Source organism: Magallana gigas, chromosome 9 (genome assembly GCF_963853765.1).
Source record: "Magallana gigas chromosome 9, xbMagGiga1.1, whole genome shotgun sequence".
NCBI lineage: Eukaryota > Metazoa > Mollusca > Bivalvia > Ostreida > Ostreidae > Magallana > Magallana gigas.
The window spans coordinates 47,067,784-47,090,645 of record NC_088861.1 but is presented as its reverse complement, the minus strand read 5'-3'; the positions used below and the strand labels follow the sequence as shown (position 1 = coordinate 47,090,645).

The 22,862-nt window shown below is 35.4% G+C and overlaps 2 protein-coding genes across 4 annotated transcripts in view; both read left to right on the top strand.

Moving 5' to 3' along the window:
* Positions 1-1,904: 1,904 nt before the first annotated feature.
* Positions 1,905-10,124, top strand: LOC105342029 (uncharacterized). Of its 2 annotated transcripts, none has more exons than XM_011448809.4 (3): positions 1,905-2,059; positions 7,055-7,337; positions 8,688-10,124. In XM_011448809.4, exons 2-3 carry the CDS (start codon positions 7,071-7,073, stop codon positions 8,994-8,996), a joined length of 576 nt encoding a protein of 191 aa, XP_011447111.1. In that variant the 5' UTR covers positions 1,905-2,059; positions 7,055-7,070; the 3' UTR covers positions 8,997-10,124. The 2 variants fall into 2 exon arrangements, with proteins under 2 accessions (XP_011447111.1, XP_019928434.1); XM_020072875.3 differs by lacking the exon at positions 1,905-2,059 and adding an exon at positions 2,132-2,286.
* A 1,699-nt stretch (positions 10,125-11,823) lies between these two features.
* LOC105342030 (uncharacterized) overlaps positions 11,824-22,862 on the top strand; it is a 74,087-nt gene continuing 63,048 nt past the window's right edge. Inside the window, exons 1-13 of one of the 2 annotated variants that reach the window (XM_034477237.2) lie at positions 11,824-11,951; positions 12,869-12,940; positions 13,390-13,650; positions 13,919-13,975; positions 14,270-14,429; positions 14,762-14,862; positions 15,152-15,351; positions 15,849-15,963; positions 17,366-17,505; positions 17,867-18,028; positions 18,453-18,605; positions 19,039-19,209; positions 21,417-21,594. In XM_034477237.2, coding sequence (XP_034333128.2) covers positions 11,897-11,951; positions 12,869-12,940; positions 13,390-13,650; positions 13,919-13,975; positions 14,270-14,429; positions 14,762-14,862; positions 15,152-15,351; positions 15,849-15,963; positions 17,366-17,505; positions 17,867-18,028; positions 18,453-18,605; positions 19,039-19,209; positions 21,417-21,594 — 1,825 coding nt within the window. In that variant the 5' untranslated portion in view covers positions 11,824-11,896. The remainder of the gene's footprint in view (positions 11,952-12,868; positions 12,941-13,389; positions 13,651-13,918; positions 13,976-14,269; positions 14,430-14,761; positions 14,863-15,151; positions 15,352-15,848; positions 15,964-17,365; positions 17,506-17,866; positions 18,029-18,452; positions 18,606-19,038; positions 19,210-21,416; positions 21,595-22,862) is intronic. The other variant, XM_066070921.1, reaches the window with a different exon arrangement.

Here is a 22,862-nt window from a genome sequence, read left to right as displayed (position 1 = left end):
AAATATTTTGATCCCCGGCTTCGACAAATTTTGCCCGAAAATAGGGAAGAGCACAGTCGGGGAATTCATTTTTCTTAGTTGTGAAGATCTTGATAAGCAAAATAATTGCCCGGACCTTACAAATAGCAACCGTTTTCTAGCTTCGAGATTATATACATTAGGTCTAACTTAACCAAACAAATTAATATGGAAATGCACTTGCTAAAAAATTTGATCCTCCTTTCCCTCCGTGATTGTAGATATTCAAAATATTATGCTCTGCATCATCTGATTAAGAATAAGACTGTAAAATCTAGCTTTTCTGGTTAATAATTTTTTAATATGAACAGAACAGATCTCTTCCTGTACATAAGACCGGAGGTTCTTCCTGTATACCGGAGGTACAGTGTACACGAGAGGCTGCCCCCCCCCCCCCATAATAGTTTTGGATTCATGATAAAAATATGTTTAATCTCGAGCTCTTTTATATTCTTTAAAAGGCCATTTTTTAAAAAAGATATATGATTCAGCAAGTTTATTATGGTAGGTGGTCTAATCACTAGGAAAATTGTCACTTTTACTGTTACAGAGTTATGTGTGTGCGAACGTGGCTATACATGTATATGGATCGGTGTAAAATATTTTCTCTTTTCTGTAATTTTGTGGACAATATTTATGTAAAAAGAATCTGGATCGTCCTTAGAACCTTAAATCTGTAAAATCTTCAGCAGTCCTGAGTTAAGTTTTTAAATGATTGCATCACTTGGTAAGTGAAACAGGTTTAACAATCATGACGTCAAATACCGAAATGCGACAATTTTTGGTAGAATAATCAGAAACATAAAATAAAATAGCAAAAAATCTAGCGAGAACACATATAATTTTTTTTTCATAAATAATTTGTAAATCACGTTTTCTTAACACATAGAAACCGTTGATAAATTCGTCTAAATTGTTTAGAAGCTATTTGCAATTTAAAAAAAAAAAACTCCATCTCGAATATTAAGAGAAATATGCTCATTTTCCTATATATTTCATTAGAAACGCGTCAAAACAGCACTACAAACGATACTAAGTTTAGAGCGGTATTGCATACATTAGGCAAATTTGATAAAAAAATTATATATTGAACTGTGTATCCTAAATAACGATTTAACAAATTTTCAGGGTATGTTTTCTCGTGAGATTTTTTATGGGGTAAACCCGCGACCCACCTTAAGTATTTCAATGTGTTTAATTTCCCCCTCCATGAATGTCGGAGATGCAGCACTACTCTACTTTACGCCCGCGTTACTACATTTTATATCCTTTTGCGATAATTATTTTCTCTTTATCACATGTTTATCCCAATATACGGTGGATATCACTCATGGGATAAATTTTTGATATTCCACTGTGTGTTCTTACGCCACGTGACGTCATAGTTAATCATTACGTAGGTTTAGGCGGTTGATTGACGTAGAATGAAAAAGTAAATAATTAATTCAGTTGAGGGGTGTTGAGATGTAAATTTGAAACATATAATGTTGTTTCAGTTATTTTTCATGAATTCATAAAAAAATGTTCGAAAATGAAATGTCTGTTTGTTAGACTTCAAGGAACTTTTTTTTCCATGCGTAACGTTGTTGACGTGTTGTAAATAATGTGTTGTGTGGCTCACAATTACAATTTTTACAGAAAAAGTTGAGATTAACAAAATACTTGGTAAAACATGTGATAAAAAGAATCTCTCATGATTTACGATGGTATATGATTTTTATCCAACTCGTTGTGTGTTTTCTATCCCCTCGCCAAGGCTCGGGGATAGAAAACACACAACTCGTTGGATAAAAATCATATACCATCGCAAATCATGAGAGATCCTATATGTACCCCACGTTACGTTATGAACTTGAGCACGTGTCACAGTTTTGAATTTTCCCGCCAGTAACCACGTGAAAACTCCGACGAATGTAAACAAACAGTGATATTTTTTTAATCCACGGGCGACCACTCTGATCAGTTGCTAGAAAAAAAGCTTACAGGCACGTAACGGATAGTTGGCGAGCTGAGGATTGACAGATCGACGAACAGACGACAGGTAAGGCACAAAGGGTAAATGAGAGATGGGCAGAGAGTTTATCAGAAAGTGTCGCAGTCTATAGTCCCAGGCCTACTTCATTTGACATGAGTTACAATGGTATTCAAGCCTTTGTTTTGACCATAGAATTGTAGTTGACCCAGAGATTACCAAGTTGTAATTCTTCAGCATAATGCTTTAATTAATTATGCAAATTTTGTGATACTAGATTATCTTATTCATTCAAGGTAAGTTTATTTTTCATTATAATAATGCTGTTCACAATAATTCAGCCACATGTACGTGTAGCCCGAGATACAATAACATTGAAATATGGAATATATCGATTTGCTTTAAATTTCAATTTGACCTCTAAGCACCGAGGTATTATTTCAAAAGGTAAACTGTCTACAGCAAGATAGAAAAAAAATTATAAGCGCAATGTCGGCTGTTTAGATTTGAGAGAAGAACACATTATCCCCTGGGGATATCGTTATGGGTTAGTGAATCGATCAGCAATGTACGTTTATAAATTATACCCCAGATAGCATGACTACGTTGGGCCAACGTTGGTAATTGGTTGTACCGTTGGTCGATGGTTGGCGTTGGGCACACAATGTTGGCCCAACGTTGGGCCAACATTATAACACATCTTTCATAGCACATTGATTGCTTTGTTGGCATGACAACGTCGGGCCAACGTTGGGCCAACATAAGTAAAACATGTGATCTCTATTTGTTGGTAATGCGCAGTTGGCCCAACGTTCGGCCAACATCTTACCATGCCATGAATTTCGACTAAGTGTTTGTTGGTGTAACAATGTTGAGCCAACGTTGGGCCGACATAAATAAAATATATGATCTATATTTGTTGGTAATGCGCAGTTGGCCCGACGTTAGGCCAACATAATAACATGCCATGAATTTCGACTAAGTGTTTGTTGGTGTAACAATGTTGAGCCAACGTTGGGCCAACATAAATAAAATATATGATCTATATTTGTTGGTAATGCGCAGTTGGCCCAACATTGGGCCAACATAATAACATGCCATGAATTTCGACTAAGTGTTTGTTGGTATAACAATGTTGAGCCAACGTTGGGCCAACATAAATAAAATATATGATCTATATTTGTTGGTGATGCGCAGTTGGCCCGACGTTGGGCCAACATCCTAACATTACATGAATTCTAACTAAGTGTTTGTTGGCGTAACATTGTTGGGCCATGGGTGGGCCAACGTAGGTAAAACATGTGATCTCATTTAATTGTTGGTAATGCGCAGTTGGGCCAACTTTGGGTCTTTATTTTTACATGCTACGAATTATGACAGAGTTAAAACAAACAAACAGATAACATAAACACAACCACAAAAATTTAAGGTACAGGTGAGTAAATAATGTGATTTGCTCTGTTAATTTTGATTGCAATTATAAGGAATTTATAGTGTCTTAATTATCTTTTAACACATGAAAATGTTAATTAAAAAGTTTGTATGTATAACTAGTTGAGTTTAATCTATTTCTCTTACTTTGGAATACATAACATGATGCATTGTATGCATATAGATCTCAGTAATTTGGGTTGAAAAATAGTTAATATATGTTATTAATATAAAAAGTTTTAAACTGTCAAACGTTGGCCCAACGTTGGTTCGTTGTTAGATTTTAAACCCGACAATGAATTTTTTTTTATTTTTTGAGAAATTTAGTGGAGCATTGTAAATTGTATTGGGCTTAATTATTTAAAACTGTTGGGTCATAGATGTTAAGGCCATTGTTGCTCTGTTGAGGGATGTTTATTGTTTATATAAATCTGATGAGCTGTATGTACACGTGTAGCTGGAGCGCCTATTGCATATAACGAATCTTAAAGTGTCGAAATTAAGAGGCAGACGGAGCTCCTTTACTGCCCAAGTATCTAGGTCAGTGCTACTCACAGCATGGGACTGGCCAGTTTCCTTGGAGATCGGTCATCTGATATAACCAGGATGGTCAAAACTGCCACTTTTTATTTCGAATACATTGCAACCGTTGTATGTGTACACCTATAGTAAATAGTGCTTTTTCTACTCTACGAATTATACATTAGAAGATTGGGGATATATATGCTACAAAAAGTAAGTACATGATAATTTATTATATTAACTTATGTAAATAATAGTTTTCTTTCAAGAAATCGAATGCTTGTACAATGTTTCTTTATATTATATAATGTTTGAATTGTCAATGAGTTAAATTAAAAAAATATAGAAGCATTCATAATCATATTATACATTCCTTTACAGTATAACAGATAACATTAATTCATATTGCACAATAAAAATAACAAATTTTTTTTTTTTCATTTTCAGCCGCAGTAAGAAAAAAACAGACTGTATGCCTCTGCAACAGATGGAGAGATAGGGAAGGACGGGTTCCGTTTTTCAAAGACCGTGAAGGTGAAGGGAAAAAAGGGAAGAAAGAAAAAAAGCAAGGAGGTAACCCAAGCCACTGAAGCCAGTGACCGGGACAGTGATCAGACCCTACAGTTCGATTGTTACTAAGGAATTTACATAGACAAAGAAATATGCTAGCGATTCTTTTTAATTCTAAAAAGTGTTTAAATGTATTGTAAATTTTTACTAAGAAAAAATAAAATCTGTATACTATGTTTTCGTTGCATAGAATATTTGAACTCCTGCATCTTAATAGCCAAACAGCAAACAGGAATTAATTGAACAAGAGTGTTGAATTTAAATTGGGATTACATTGAATAAGTGCCGACATGCTACGTTTAGCCATTGAAAGTTTGATCGTTGTCACTACGTTAGCCCTCACCTGTTTACTAGGATGGACCAACGTTGACAGAGGACGTTGGGCCGATGTAATTTTCCTCGTTATCTTTACGTTGGGCCAACGTTGACCCTCAGTTGTTCATTAAGTTGGACCAATGTTGGCAGGCTACGTTGGGCCAATGTAATTTTGCTCATCGGCCCTACGTTGGTCCAACATGTTGGACCAACGTAGGCCCAACATGTTAGACGAACGTAGGGCCGATGAGCAAAATTACGTTGGCCCAACGTAGTCTGCCAACGTTGGTACAACGTAATGAACAACTAAGGGCCAACGTTGGCCCAACGTAGTCATGCTATCTGGGACGTGTTGGATTGGTGGTACGGGATAGTTGCAGGGGCCAAAGTCCACTTCCGAGCCATTTCTACAGGGAAACAGGCGAAATAAAGGAAACCATGTCCCTACGTTTACTTTCGCGTACTGATAGTCAGTAATAGCACTGTATTCTAGAAGCTAGTGGCTCAAAGCCATGCAGTGTCTGACATTAATTAATAACTTGTCATGCACGAAAAATACGCGATCATTTCTTATGTTTTGGAGGGGCGGGACGAAAGAATTTTTAAACAAAAGGAAAAAATAAAACAGTATATGCTTTTATCTCTAACACATCGAACATACTACTAAGAATACGTTACGAGTATTGTTATATACAGACAATATTTCAAACCAGGACCAGGCAGTGTGTATTACTGTCCATGTGCGTTTATTTTTGCCCCCCCCCCCCGGCCAGACAAAAAGCCGTATGTACATGTATAACTTTATACTGAGATCATGGAGATCTGTAAGTTTAATGTTTTAGACCTGTCATCAACAATCACTTCACCGGTATATACATATATAACATTGTACTGAGATAGTGTAAGTTTGAATGGTTTTTTTTTGTCATCAACAATTACTTCCTTGTACACTATTGTACCGTGTGTACATGTATCTATAAGTTTCCATGCCAACACATGATGAGCAAATAAATGGCTGTGTTATTGCTCTGTTAAAATTTGTGCATTTAGAAAATCAAAAGAATGGCCCATTTGCATGGTTACCACTCTCCCCTCCCCATCCCCACTCCCAGGTAATTTACAACCATCTTGTACATGTTGTACAATTGTTTTTATTGTAAAACTATTGCTAGAACTTTTTTTGGATGTAAACAAATACAATACTGTGTAGTGTACTGATTTATTAATCTCCCTTAGGTCCCCCACCCTCCCGACTTGGTGCTACGATGCACTTGGTGCATGAACTATCTCTCATCTCTCATATATAGACCTACATTGGTGCGTGTCCCTATCTACACGTAGTATCTTGGATTTCAGAACAGTTTGCTACCCCCCCCCCCCCCCCCCCCCCACCCGGAGAAGGCTTATACTCAGCATAGGCATTGCCATAATATTTATGTAAACATATATTTGCATAATAAAATATGTTCAAATCAACCCCTTCCCACCACGACTTTCATTGGACGTTCGATTGTGTTAACTTGCAGTGCGTTTTTTTTATTTCCTAAAAGAAGAATTTAAATATTTCCCCGATTTTAAAACATTTACTGAAAGATATACATTAAATCTATAATCTATATATTATCTAAACACGTTCATCATAAAATGAAAACCGCTATAAAGACCCCCCCCCCCCCCCAAGAAAAAAAATACAGCACTCATCTGTCTGCATATACCACAGACGAATAGGATTTATTAAATGATCCATCTGTCCACCAGCCAACCCCTTCCCCCACAGAGCACCCCTCTGTCCCCAATGTAGGTCTGTAGACTGGGCGTGCATTATCTGACAATGACCTGGATTGACTGGGATTATTTACCTGTCGCCGCTCCGACACAATCTGTCTGTAATTCACTCAGTAATTCATTGATAATGGGTTATACTTAGTATTACATTGATAAACAAAACAGTCCCAGTGTGTTACAGATACATCAGGGTCAATGTCACCGTGTCTTAGTATTACATGTATAAGTATACATTGATAAGATATAGTTCTAGTTATTAGCTGCCCCTGGGTTCAGGGTTACGAAGTTTTTTCTTTTCATAATATTTTATGTGAGAGGGAATGGTAATATCTGAACCTACCTTCGAATAATTTATTCTGCATTAATGAACAACAAGTTTTACTATATGTTAAATATCGGCAAATATTTTCTATTCATTATTTACTTCGGTGTCTTTTACAGCAAACCTGTCAAAAAGATGTTGAACTTGGAGAATTTTGCCGCGTTTTTCTTGTTCTTTTTGGAGTGTTATCACATCTGTGGTCATCTGAACGTCCTCTTCCGGATCCGCCTTTTACCGCGCAGAGACCTAGTGCGCATCCGGTTCTACTTCCTGTTTGACCTACTGACGGTGTTCGCCTCGTCCTTCTTGTTTCTACACCGGCTCCAATGGCTGGCGGCCGTACAGATTGTACAACATTTGTATTACTTCATGTACTGGGAGAAAACGGCACCCGCCAAAAAGGTACATGCACAAAACTATAATAATAAAGAGGTCACCGAGTCTTACTATAACATACACGTTATATTTACCATAACAAATAAAATGGATAAACTACACGTATAATTGGTTCCTCCACTTTTTTAATGACCCCTGCAGGTCGCTACAAGCCTCTCTTTTGAATTACCTTACTGTATAAAACAAGCCCCTGTAATGGATCATACTAGAGTTGTATCATTCCGCAAGACACACACATAAACACCCCTGCGAATGTTATTGTCATTAAAATTTTAAATCACGCGGATTTATTTTACCCTTTCAGTTTCGCAGTAAAAATCGTGCCTTGTGTTTATAGTCTGTTTTAGAGAATCTAAGTACTTGTAGTCAAATATAAATTCTAGAGGTTTATTGATTTTAAACTTTATCTTCATTAATTGGTGGGTAAAATGTGTCCTAGAAATAAATGTGACAATACAAAAATTGTTTTTTTTCTGCTGTTGCGACAATTAACATGCGTAGTAGACATACTAAGAATTAATTTTTGATCCGCGCCTGACCTAGTAATGAATTAATTTTCGATCCGCGCCTGACCTAGTAATAACACTAATAGTGAAACAGACTGTACTATTTTATGCAGAATGTTCCTTGAAAATGTCTCGATATACTGAGTTTTTATGCAAAACATTCACCCATTATTTTTTTTTAAAACCTGGTATTGCACACAACAAGCAGCAAACATGGCTATGATTTTATTAAGCAACCCAATGTTTATATTGTCAACCACTCTACACGTGGTTGAACACGAACGATAACTCTGTTTCGAGTATCATCGTTTAATTTAAAAAACCGCTAGATGGTGAAATAAGACTTACATCTTAAAAGATGTTGATGTTTTAACAGAAATCAAAGTAGGATATGATATGAAAATCGACCAGTACTTACGTATTTTGAGAATATTATCCGAACACTTATACGCTCGAAATTTCACATGAACTGAAGAAATCTCGGTGAAGTCTCGTGAACTTTCATTCGAGCACCTCTGGATTTATTACATACTTAGCAACGATAAAGAAAACATTCTGAACACATTCGCAGGGGTGATAAAGGTATCTACATATTCATATATACAGTACGTTTATACTGCCACTTGCCCCTAACCCTTCGACCTTTTAATCAATTTTTTTACCAACGATCAGTTAATATTTTTCAGATACTTAAAAAGTGTACATGTGAGCTTTTGGATTTAGGTCAGGATTAAATAAAACCTCCGTTGCATGTGTTGAATTTTGTTAACAATGATTTCCTGATTTTCTTATCCGTAAAATGATGATAATCACCAACCATGTCCTGATCAATATCTGACTTTTATTTTAGATCGTCAGCTGGAGTTCCCTGGACTGGACGGCCAGTGATTACAAGGAAGAATGGCATTTCGACTCCATCTTGGGAACCGCGTTTGACGTCATCGTTCACGGCAGCATGGCGTTCCTTCTTGGCCAATATCTATCCACGGTACAAATCTTCGTCAGCCTGTTTTTGGTACAGTGCTCTCTATTGGTCGTTCTATGTGGGCCGTGGTTCGCGTGGAGCACACCGTGGGCGGCGCCTAAATGGGTGCAAAAGAGGATCCGCCCCCTGTCTAAGGAAGAATGCCGGCTGGGTATAGGGAAACAGTCGGAGTAGTTTGAATGTGTCATGATATATAATGGAGGGGATAGGTCCTTTGTCTATACATAAAAATCGCTAGATTCCAAGCACATGGGCATCCTATCCGCTCTGCTCTCTATGACGTATAAATATAAATAGAGCGGACAAGATGCCCCTGTGTTCCAAGTCAGTGAAAGACATCTGTGGAAAAGGGGGGTGGGGTGCATTGTATTCTCTTAAGAAAATCAACAGGCATAAATTTGGCTATGGCACAGAGCTTCTTTAAAGAGAATAAAGGGGGGGGGGGTGGTAAGGGTAGGGTGGAGGGTGAATCATCCTACTTTGTGCTCATCGTCACCACAACGAAAATACACGCTGTGACGTCATATACCTGTACAACCAGGGAACAATTCGAGTCAAGAACAGAAAAAGTGTAAAATAAATTATGTTGTTGGAAACTCAGATTTTATCTATGATGTACGTAGTTACCACATTATTGTGCTTTTTCATACTTGTTATAATAGTTGCTTTCAACAAGCTACACGCATGTGCAGTGTTTTATTCTCTCAACAAACATGTACACATATATATTTAAACTTGTCTAGCATCACCTCTGGTGAGAGAATGGCTTTTAGCTGTGCATCTGCCTTTACAAATTACTTCGATAAATTGTACATAACATTTTCATCTATGATGTAAACACTTTTATATATAATTTTGTTTTAAATTATTTTTATTTACATTATGATAACTTTCTTTTTTAACTGCATGAGCTCGGAACAAATTCTGGTGGTTTGAACATATTTTTATTGTACAAAAATACAATTGGGATTGGGCACAAGTTCCATAACTTAGACCGCCCTGGTTTACAAGTAACAAGGCTTATTTTTTGGTTATTTTTCTTTGCTTTACCGTTCTCGTTATAGGTGATGTATAATAATATGATCATGTTTTGTATATATGTGCATAATTGCCATTGTTGGCCGTTTTGCTTTTTTTGCATATTATTCATTATTGTTGATTGTTGACGTGTGTTCTATCTCTCCGTGTTATGTTGATCGTAAATGATGACAAAGTATTAATTTTAACTGCAAATAACAATGCAAGTTTTGTTGACTACATTTCATTGTAATTTTTGTATAATAAAGATTCACCTCTCTGAAATATTTGTTTGTTTGTTTTTGTTTGCTATTATTGTTTATTTGATCGGCTGATTAATATGCCAATATAATATGATCTTTGGATCGCTAGTTTGAAATAAAAATGATAAATACACATGTAGATAAAGACACATTTTTACAAAAATTAGAGCATATTTTATCAAGAGTTGCTTAAAATGAACAGGATATGAAAAATATTGATGTACCAGATCGGGATTTGAATTAATCTGAGAATTGTCAGCTTTAAGCGTTTTACACAAAAGGAAAAAAAAACCAAATATATATAACAAGAAAAGGAGGCATGTTGATATTTATTTTTCGACCACAGAGGTTAGCACAGGGGATCGATGCACACACAAGCTTGTGTATTTTATGATACAGGGGTGGTCACGTATATACATGTAGTAAGAAGACAAAACGTTCGTGGTGAGCCCCTGTGTATCGACTGCGGATTTACGAGATATAGATTGTTTAAACGTGTGCCTGTCTTCATGCAAATGCATGATAACCTACAAAATATTTAATGTTTTCAGGGCCATTGACGCCGTGAAGTGGGAAAGAATTTAGTCTATGGCACGCCAAAATTACAAAAATGAGCTAATCATATTTTCACAATCGATTAACTAGATTTAACGGTTGTAAACCATAGTTTACGGGAAAAAAACTATAATTAACGACGATAACCTATCTGTAAACCATATTTAGTTTAACGCGATCATATATGTTTCAGAAGTGTAAAACTATAACAGTCACTATCATTCGTTATAACTATTGTTTAATACAACCGTTGAATATGGATTTACAGATGAAAACTTCATATAGTTAACGAATCGTTAATTATTGTTTACGATTCGTAAACTATATAGTTGAAAGTCGACAAACCTATCATACTGGTATGTAAAACTATATTTAACGAGGTTGATCTATATTTCTCATCTATTAACCATAGTAAACGTGATCCTGGGCCAGTGGCCATGTTTCAGAAGTGTTAACTATAACTTACACTACATTGTAAAAACAATTATTTGCAATTGCAGAACAAGGTTTATATAAATATAGGCCTACATGCAGTTTCACAATTGTGAAACTATGATTAACAACTCTTAACTGTAGCCGGTTAACGAATATAAATTAAAGTTTACCTGCAGATTAAGATTGTATATTTATCAGCAAAATCTACTAATGAGATGTTAAATGGTTATTTTCAGACAAATTAATTTAGATTGTCATACGCAAACTATAGTTTACCACCATGTAATATGGTTTTACGGATGAGAACTAAAGGTTACGAATTGTTAAACGGTGAATTGTTGATCTCTAGATTGCGCGGTTCGTAAATTATAGTAAACAGTCGGTAAACCTAATTTATCAACTGTGAAACTGTGCATGTTTAGCTCATTTTGTGAATTTGGCGTGCCGTAGAAGTCGCATGAATGGAGTCATACACTTTTGAAAAACTTGCAAATTCCTGAGAGGTACTTGAGTATATTGGGGGCATTTATTCAAAATTACAATATACTTCAATGCAGTTATTCTTCGCGATTGAAATTTTTGGAAGTAATTATTTATGTACAATGTGTACAAACTCTAAATTATGCATGCGATTCTTGTTTGGGTAAATGGTTAAAACCGAGAAATCGTCATAGTCATCAAATTTTTTGTACGAATGAAGTAGAAAACTTACGAACCATACGAACATTATACGTACGACTTCACAATATACAATTGAAAGAAGAGCACTTCCGGTAAGGAAAATTATCAACAACACACGTGGGAATGGGAAAGCAGAAAAAGATCCCAAAAGTATTGCCGTCCAAGGCTAAGATGAAAGGTGGATTTATTTTTATTAATCTGATTTCTGTTTCTGCTTGTTCTATATGATTATAACAACTCTCCCACTTTGTGTAGCAGAGCAATGTGTTCGGAAAAAATCGGTACGAAAAAATTAAAAAACGTTTAAAAAAATGTTCGTACAAGTTTAATTAAGGTTAAATATGATCAAACACAAGATTTAATTTTTGAACCGTATGCTTTCAAACAATTTCACAATTCATGACCATGTCAGCAGGGGTAATGTATTACATTCATTATTCTTCATCAGTTCTATCATGTCTATTCTCTGACCAAAGTCATTCTCTGAAGTCAGGACTGCAGTATTTTGAAGAAGTTTTAAATCTTTTGATTGTAGTTGATTGGAATGTTATTTTTTAAAATATTTTTGCATAAGAAATAAATGCATGTGCACCAAATCCAATGGATACTTATATGTTGAGTATTAACATTGAACTGACATGTTTAAGCAGCCTACACATACAATCACTTTTTAATATACTATCAAACATGCATAATACTTTGTAGATGATGTCTTCAAATATTTAAATACATATTATTGAATAGCAGTCGCAAATATTCAAACGATGTTTGTTCCAGCACTAGTTTTTGAACACATTTGCTTCCATTTTATCTATAAAAGGTTGGGACCAATTCTCCAAATGGGAAAACAATCATGTAAAAGCCTTTTTGAGAAAAAGCTTAATCCATAAAACAATTCCTAGAATACATAGAAGTGATGTAGAAAGAAAGTCCTTATAGAAATAGTTACTTGCAAAAACATTGGATAATACATGTAAATAAACAAGGTACTGTAGCCCTGTACATACATGTATGTGCACAAAAGATGAAAACCAACACTGTTGTGTCTGTCAACCAATTCATTTTCATGTATAAAGTAAATAAATTTTGTTACAGGTTTGAAGAAGAATTTAAAAGATTCCAGCACAAGTAGCAATAAAGAAAAGCCCTCAAGGATTGCTGATATCAGTAAGTTAAAGAACAATTTTCCTGTTAACATGATTCTTGTTTTTCTACTTTATTCTGAGAACATGTATACAAAATGTCTAACTATTGGAGAAATAATATCAAACTCATAAATATTTCCAGTCTCACAAAATCATCAGTGGGCAATATTTATATAAAACCACTTATTCCAAAAAATTTCATCAGCCAATAGTAATTTCTACTAGTGTTAAAGTGAAACATTTGGTAGGTCATGAATAATTAGCATTGTAAAATGCGGTTTTGATCTGCCTAAATGAACATGTGACCATTGTCTCACTACTTTGCCAAATCATTTACATATATTTTGTTTTATTCAGTAACATTAATCAAATCATCCCCTTGAATATGATTGGTTAGTGGAATTACAACATATCTTTCTGTTCATTGAGATATTTTTCAAACCAGTTGTGTTTTGAAATTTCTTGTTGTAGGTAAGGATGTTGAGGATAGTAGTGATGAAAATGAATTTGATGAAATTGACGAAGAAATTGTTGATGATAGACAAGTCAATGATAGTGATGAAAATGAAGCAGAAAGTGATGATGATGATGATGATGATGATGATGATGATGATGATGATGATGATGATGATGATGATGAAAATTTAGAAGAAGAAGAAGAGGAAGTTGATGACAAAGACAGCAAAAAAAGAAAGCTTAAACCTGATCAGTTTGAGAGTGACAAATCCCCAAGTAAGTCAGTGTTTATAGCTAGCCCACCTATTAGACTAATCTTCAAGTAAACCAGTTATTGCACTTGACAACAAAGTCGGTTAGACAAGTTAGATACAGATTTTAGTCACTGGTTTTACAAAATTTGAAAGATTGAATATTTTCCAGAAATACATGTACATGTGAATGATTTAAATTGTGATAATTAGAAATGCATTTGTATTTCTTTCCTATTATATTTGATAATAATGATAAATGCATTTATTACATATTTGTTCTGTTTTTGCAGAGAAAAAAATGAAAACAGACAGTGAATCTAAAGAAACACAAAAAGAGGAACAAAAATGTAAGACTACATTCATGTAGATAATTTATTAGATATTTGGTAATGAACAATTCTTAAAGAAAGAGACAGGTGATGTATTTTTAGGTATATCAACGCTGTATATCAACGCTGTACAACGTCTGTTAATTTTATGTTTAAGAGAAGGAAAAATGTGATGTACTTTAGCTGCAATAATGTATCCCTCACGTGATGTATGTGTAGATATATTGTCATACTGTGATGGCATCAATGACTTACATTTCTTGTAGTTATCAGTTATAGAGATCTATTAATTATTCCTCTATGTTGTGACAGTACCTGGGAAGACGTCCGGGGGAGGGATTCTGACTGACACATCCTTCTCGTCTCTCCAGGGCGTGATCTCTGACCTCTCTCTGAAAGGAATCGCAGACATGGGCTTCATTCACATGACGGAGATTCAGGCTAACACAATCCCACACCTGTTGGAAGGAAGGTGAGTACTTGTGCTCTCAACGGGCCAAACAAAATAATGTTTATTTTGTCAGGGGCCATCTCATCGAATCAAATGTGGCTGCATTAATGAATATTATTGACATATTGTGTATCTCAAATCTTGAAATAAATATTAAAATTTTATTTAAATATATGCTAAAATTGATATGTCCATGGCTAAAATCTAGTTCACTTTGACATGGAAACTTCAATATTGTCAATTCTTTCATTTCATGTACAGTTTACTTGGTAACATGGTTGTAATTGAAAGACCTGGCTCAGAGACCACGAATCATTTTAGCTGTAGACTACAAGTATGTTGATTTGTTTTAGGGATTTGATGGGAGCAGCTAAGACAGGTAGCGGTAAAACACTGGCTTTCCTCCTACCGGCTGTGGAACTCCTCAACAAACTCAAGTTCATGCCCAGAAATGGTAATACCATACCCTCAAATAACATTCACTTATAATGCTAGATATTTTTACCTTAAATGTTATAAATTACATACAAAAATTCACCGCAATAACTACCAACTGCATTACTGAAGGCTAATATTCACAAAAAATTAAGTTTAAATATCTTTTCAAGCATAGTTATGATTTTGCTTTAAGTTCAAAAGATAGGTGTTCATGATTTTGTTTTTATTGTGTGTGTATTCTATTGTGTCTCTTGACACCTCTAGTGGTATGACATCATCTGAGTCTTCGTACTTGTGTTATACAGGAACAGGGTGCATCATCATCTCACCGACTCGAGAGCTGTCCATGCAGACGTTTGGGGTCCTGAAGGAGCTACTAAAGTACCACTGTCACACCTACGGTCTTATCATGGGGGGCACTAGTCGGGTGGAAGAGGCCAAGAAACTCGGCAAGGGCATCAACATCTTGGTAGCGACCCCTGGACGATTACTTGACCATCTGCAGGTATAGAATAAATATGTATCTAATTCTGTATGTACAGTATTTATGGAGTTGTAGGAAGATATCAGACTAATTAGAACTGAATTCATCCAACTGTTGGTGTATGGTGACTATGGCAGAACACATAATCCTGTTACAATGTGTATGGGTATGGGTGTGTCAATATGTGTTGTCACCACCCTTGTACATTGTGTATATGACTGTCTGTGATGACAAACACTGCGCAAATCTGACTGATCTCGCCGTGTTCTCTGGTGTCCGACTCGGTCACTGTTGAGATGGAATGAGATCAGCATGATAAATGTGTGTACTGAGACACGTACTATTACATTGTTAGTATATTGTCCTTAATTTTTGTACAACACTTAGTAGATTTTGTTCCTTACTTTGTTGGACAAATAAACTTTAACTACGGTTTATGATTTAAATTATGTTGATTCCTGGATAGGGTATATAAGTTTTGAGATTTTAACAGCCAACCTCTTCTTTTTATTTGATAGAATACGCCAAACTTTATGTATAAGAACCTACAGTGTCTGATAATTGATGAGGCAGACCGAATCCTGGAAATCGGGTTTGAGGAAGAGATGAAACAGATCATGAAGCTTTTGCCAAGTAAGTCGAATAAAAGCTGGAATGCTTGTGATTTGCTTCAGTTTTAGTCACAGTCTATGTGAAAGACATTGGACCGTTGGACCTGACCGATGTGCAGTGCCTCTGGTCCGATGTGTCATGTTTTACACTGGACCGGAATGTCCGATATCTCAGTGTCCGGTTTTGAGCTTTACTGTTTTTACTTTTATCCTCCATCTTTTTTTTTTATAGCTGTCAGTTTTCTTTCCTTTCTTTGTAAATACAGACTGCAATAATTTAGGCTTTCCTTTAATCTTTCTCTTGCCATGCTGTCACTGTTCAATCTATAGGATTATAATTGATATATTGTCACAGGTGATAATGAACTTTATTTCCTTCCTAAATAGTAGCTCTGTAAACCGCATAGAGTCAAATATGAAGTGTGTCAATTTAAAAACATTTTCCGGTAAATGTGGACAAGGAGCGAAAAACTGATTTGATTAAGACACCGCCTTAAAATTTACCTGGTCTTGGTATGCCTGTCATTAAACTGAATTAAGGCCCCAGGTTGGGTGTCAGAAAATGATTGACATTTGTTTACTTGTCCAATGGATGCCCAATTCACTTTTGTATTTTGATGCATACCATGATGAAAACAGGCCATGTCTATTAAAATATAAAAAATGTAAATATTTAAAGATAATTATTTTAAATATTTCATTTTGTCAGCAGTTTATAAGCATCACATTTTTGAGATATTTCACAAGTGAATATCAGAAGAGAAGCAATTACAGACAGCTCTAATACATGTACAGTTCGTAGAATTATTGTGCAAATTAAAGAAGTTAAACAATCACTTGAAAAAGATTAGAAGATTTCTAAAGAAAACCGAGGTTTTTTAGTGCATATATTTGATTATGGTACGATGATTTTATGATAATTAATGATTGCATAAAACATCACAATAAATATGCTGGAAGTCAGAAACTCACGTAGACAAAAGACAGAATTTGCTCATATTGCTTAATGTCTTATTTTTTTCTTTTATTCTATATGTGAACGATCAACAATTTGGTTTTTTTTAACATGCATGTAATTATAAATAAAGACGATAATTTTTTTAGATCATCAAAAAAAGGTTTGTTGAGTGCATTTTTAGTACCCTTTATATTAAGACACAAGCGAGGGTGATTCCCTCAGAAATTCACACCTTTATCAGTTAAGCACCACCCCTTAACTGAACTTACCTGGGGTAAACCGACAGGTTGAGAACCTCGACATTTAAGTTCATTTTATTATATATATATCAGTAATCTTTAGATAATCCTTCATGTTTGATCATTAATCTTTAGATAATCCTTCATGTTTGATCGTAAATCTTTAGATAATCCTTCATGTTTGATCGTTAATCTTTAGATAATCCTTCATGTTTGATCGTTAACAGAGAGGCGACAGACCATGTTATTCTCAGCCACACAGACAAGGAAAGTGGAGGACTTGTCCCGGATATCCCTGAAGAAGGAACCGCTGTATATTGGTGTCGATGACCGCAAGGACAGCGCCACAGTGGAGGGACTGGAACAGGTAATAATAGAAGATGACAAAGCTAATAGTAAGGGATGAACAGGTGATAAAGGAGACACGAAGAAGGCAATCAAAAGGTGGTGAAGGTTAGGAGTTGGAGAAATATTATGATTGGGGATGATTGGATGGGGCTTTAGGGTAGATATTGGGTATCTAGATAGCAACAGGCTGATGGGGAAATTGATCAGGGTTAAGTTTTTTACAGGAAGTCAATATATTCCTGTCTACAGAATGATGTAATAAACTGTTATTCAACAGAATACAAATGTACATTTACCTTGAAAATTGGTGAAGGAAACCTAAAAAGAAATGCATGTAAATATTTTTTTCATGATATGTGAATTATTTTTGTTGTTGACAGGGCTATGTGGTCTGTCCCTCAGACAAGAGATTTCTTCTTCTCTTTACCTTCTTAAAAAAGAACCGAAAAAAGAAGGTGATGGTGTTTTTCAGCTCTTGTATGGCCGTCAAATTCTACCATGAACTTCTAAACTACATAGATATACCAGTTATGTGTATTCATGTAAGTACTTTGAAAGGTTCTAATACTGCCAATACACCACAGGGAGTTACATGTATCTACAGTTAGGAATAATCCATTAGGCGACTGGTTTTAAGCTTAATAATGATCAGCAGTTAATTTTCAAAAATATAATTTGATCTACAAATTCAGATGAGATCTTTCACGTAAATGCAATAGCTGCTTAAACAAAATACATGGGTATACCAAAGACACTAGTTTAAATGACTGTCTGTGAAAAAGATTTCTGAACACTTGAACATTTAGTACCAAGTCAGATGTTTTTGTTTTTTCAACTTCATAACGAAAAAACCAACTAAGAAAACTTTAGTCGATTATCTGTGTGACCCAGCAATAGTCAAATACTTGAATACTCTTGACATTCCTAGTTTTTGTTCATGTTTTTCTTTTAATATTTGATTTAAAGGGAAAACAGAAACAGACCAAGAGAACCCAGACCTTCTTCCAGTTCTGTAACTCCAAGGAGTCCATCTTGTTGTGTACTGATGTGGCCGCTAGAGGTCTGGACATCCCCCGAGTTGATTGGATTGTACAGTACGACCCCCCAGATGATCCCAAGGTACCTCTCCGAGATCAACACCTTCTTTTAAATAATAGTTTGTCATTGAACTGCATTAGCAGCATTAATTCTACAACTTTAAATTTGAGGATGTACAGTTTTACCCGTTAAAAAGGCATTGATTCTGTACAGTTCTCTGGGTGATAAGTTATATTGAAGGAACTTGGTTTCATTTCAATTGCGTAGATGTTTGAGTTTAGAGAAATAATTAAAAAGAATATCTTTTAAGCAGTATTAATGACTTTTAATGACAAAGAATACCACTTTTAAACTGTTATGAATTGCATTAAATTTTATACTTATCTGAATACAGTATTATTGATAAAGTCACATGTATGAAAGAGGAATGGAATTTACAAACTAATGGACCCTGAATTTCAATGTTACATGCAAAATGTGTCTTTGTTGAAATCATGTTGTGGTATATTTGTAGGAGTACATTCACCGTGTAGGTAGAACAGCCCGTGGAGAGGGGGGTGTCGGTCACGCTCTGTTAATTCTTCGTCCTGAAGAGTTGGGCTTCCTTCGTTATCTGAAGCATGCTAAGGTGCCACTGAATGAATTTGACTTCTCTTGGAGTAAAATCTCAAATATTCAGGCTCAGGTATGTGTGTAATTTATTAATAATTACCTTAGATTTCTAGTTATTTATTAAACCCCCCGCAAACAAAGTTTGGGGGGGGGGGTATATAGGAATCACCTTGTCTGTCCGTCCATCTGTCCATCCGTCTGTCTGTGCAATCGTGTCAGGTCCATATCTTTCTTAATATGGAGAAACATTGGAAGTTCTTACTTCACACAAAGATTGCTTATGACCTAAGGGTGTGTCATGACCTTGACCCAAGGTCATTCGGTCAAGGTCACTGACCGAAAAATGCAAAATTCATGTCTGGTCCAATCTTTCTTATGGAGAAACATTGGAAGTTCTTACTTCATACAAATGTTGCTTATGACCTAAGAGTGTGTCATGACCTTGACGCAAGGTCATTCAGGCAAGGTTAAGGTCACTGACAGAAAAAGTGCAAACTCGTGTCCGGTCCATATCTTCCTTATTGAGAAGCATTGAATATTCTTATTTCACACAAATATTGCTTATGACCAAAGGGTGTGTCATGACCTTAACCCAAGGTCAGTTGAGGAAGTTCAAGATTCCAAAAATGCTAAATTCCTTTCTGTGTCATGTCTTGTATTAATTGAAATATTAGAAGCTAAAATTTGACACAAAGCTTGCTCTTCTCAGGCCACATAAAATTATTTTTAGATTCTCATCCCCGTCTCTCTGAAATTGGCCTGACCCGATGAAATTTTGTTGGGGGAAAAAAGTGTGTGCAAAATAGATTTCGGAATAAATTGGGCTCAGTATACCAATAATTCAAGATACGAGATTGGTTGTTAACGGAAGGATGCAAATGTCCTCATGCATTAACAGTTAACTTAAAATAAAATGGAATTAAAGGATAGAAATTGGTTTGTTTACTCCTATTAGCATTAACAGTTTTAAAAAATGGAGCAGTTGTTATTTATAGAAAATGGACAGTGAAATAGATTCATCCAATATTTTCTATAATTATAGCAAAAATACACGCGTTATGACTTTTTTCTTAGCGGGGGGTATCAATTGTAAGCTTACTCACAGTACCTCTAGTTGATCTTGATTGTTATTGTATAAGTATGTAAGGATAATTAGCTTCCTTTCAGGGTTAAAGAGGGAAAATTGATTATCTATCGGTAGATGTGGGCTTTTTAGCTCACCTTAGCCAAAGGCTGAATTGAGCTTTTCTGATCAAGATTTGTCAGTTGTCTGTCATTGGCGTTAGCGTCCACGTAAACTTTTCACATTTTCATCTTCTCCAGAACCATCGGGCTGATTTCAACCAAATTTGAAGCAAAGCATCACTGGGTGAAGGAGATTTAAGTTTTTTAAATGAAGGGCCTCATCTTCTTTAAAGGGGAGATGATTTAAAAATATTAAATTATAAATTTTTATATACGAATATATAGAGAAAATCTTTTAAAAAATTTCTTTTAAAAACTATTTGGCCAAGAAAGCTCAAATTCCCGTGTAACCATCCTCAGATAATGTAGATTCAAGTTTGTTCAAATCATGGTCCCTGGGGTACGGCGGGGCCACAATGGGGGATAAATTTTTATATATAGAGAAAATCTTTAAAAGTCTTCTTCTCAAAAACTATTAGGCCAGAAAAGCTCAAATTTGTGTGGAAGCATCCTTAGGTAGTGCAGATTCAAATCATGGTCCCCGGGGGTAGGATGGGACCACAATAGGGGGATCAAGTTTTACATAGGAATATATAGAGGAAATCTTTAAGAATCTTCTTAAAAACTATTAGGCCTGAAAAGCTTGAACTCGTGTGGAAGCAGCCACAGGTAGTGTAGATTTGAGTTTGTTCAAATCATGGTCCCCAGGGGTAGGGTGGATCCACAATAGGGGAATATGAATTTTTAGGTCAGAATTTATAGAAAAAATCTTTAAAGATCCTCTTCTCAAAAACTATTAGGCCAGAAAAGCTCAAAGTTGTGTGGAACCATCCTCAGATAGTGAAGAATCAAGTTTATTGAAATCATGGTCCCCAAGTTATTATGGGGCCACATTGGGGAAAACTGGTTTCAAGATCAATTTACTTGAAATTGTAGCATTAAAAAGTGTTCCTTATTTAGTTTATTTGTTGAGACAATCAATGAACGAAGGAGCACAATATGATTCTTCACTTCAATCTTTAGATCTTTACTTTATCTTTAGATCTTTCCAATATCTTTATAACTTTACCTTGTCTTTATATCTTTACCTTGTAGCTGGAGAAGCTGATAGAAAAGAACTACTTCCTCCACAAGTCGGCACAGGAAGCGTACAAATCGTACATCCGGGCGTTCGCCTCACACAGCCTTAAGAATATCTACGACGTCAATACTCTAGATTTACAGAAGGTGGCACTCTCATTTGGATTCCACAACCCTCCCTATGTAGATCTAGGTATGTCACATTACATGTACATGGTGTACAACTAGTATTTATTTGTACCGAATAAGATGTACCTACACAGTCAAATTACATATAGCTACACAGATTATATATTGTTTTAGTTTATCTATGAAAACATATACACATAAAACCTATCTTGAAAATTAACAACTATGGGAAAACTATTTCTATCAGTCTTGCACCTTTTCAATGTAAGGTCCTCCTTTCTATTATGATCTTTAAGTTTTTCGGTAAAATTATAGGTGTCATAGTCCTTTTTGAAAGGTTTCAGGCAGAGAGGTGATCGTCATTACAATATTTTAATTTCTCTACGCCAGAATGAAACTTAATAAAATGTATATACGAGACTTCTGTTTGTATATGGGCTATGATACTCAGGTGATTGCTAAGGCCTATTGACCTCTTGTTTTTCTATTTATTTATTTTCTCTACTTACTGTTTTGTCTTGTTTTTAGCTCACCTGAGCCAAAGGCTCAAGTGAGCTTTTCTGATCACAATTTGTCCATTGTCTGTCATCGTTGTCGTTGTCGTCGTTGTTGTAAACTTTTCACATTTTCATCTTCTTCTCAAGAACCGCTGGGCAGAAAAGCTCAAATTAAAATGGAAGCATCCTCAGGTAGTGTAGATTCAAGTTTGTTCAAATCATAGTCCCCGGGGTAGGGTGGGGCCACTATTGGGGGATCAATTTTCACATAGGAATATATAGAGAAAATCTTTAAAAAACCTTCTTCTCAAAAACTATTAGGCCAGAAAAGCTCAAATTAAAATGGAAGCATCCTCAGGAAGTGTAGATTCAAGTTTGTTCAAATCATGGTCCCTGGGGGTAGGGTGGGGCCACAATTGTGGGATAAATTTTTATATACGAATATATAGAGAAAATCTTTTAAAAAATTTCTTTTAAAAACTATTTGGCCAAGAAAGCTCAAATTCCCGTGTAACCATCCTCAGATAATGTAGATTCAAGTTTGTTCAAATCATGGTCCCTGGGGTACGGCGGGGCCACAATGGGAGATAAATTTTTATATATAGAGAAAATCTTTAAAAGTCTTCTTCTCAAAACTACTAGGCCAGGAGAGCCCAAATTTGAGTGGAAGCATGCATCCCCAGATCATATAGATTCAAATTTGTTTAAATAATAGTCCAGGGGTAGGGTGAGGCCACAATGGGGGATGAATTTTTACTTAGGAATATATAGAGAAAAATCTTTAAAAATCTTCTTTTTAAAGACTATTTGGCCAGAAAAGCTTAAACTTGTGTAT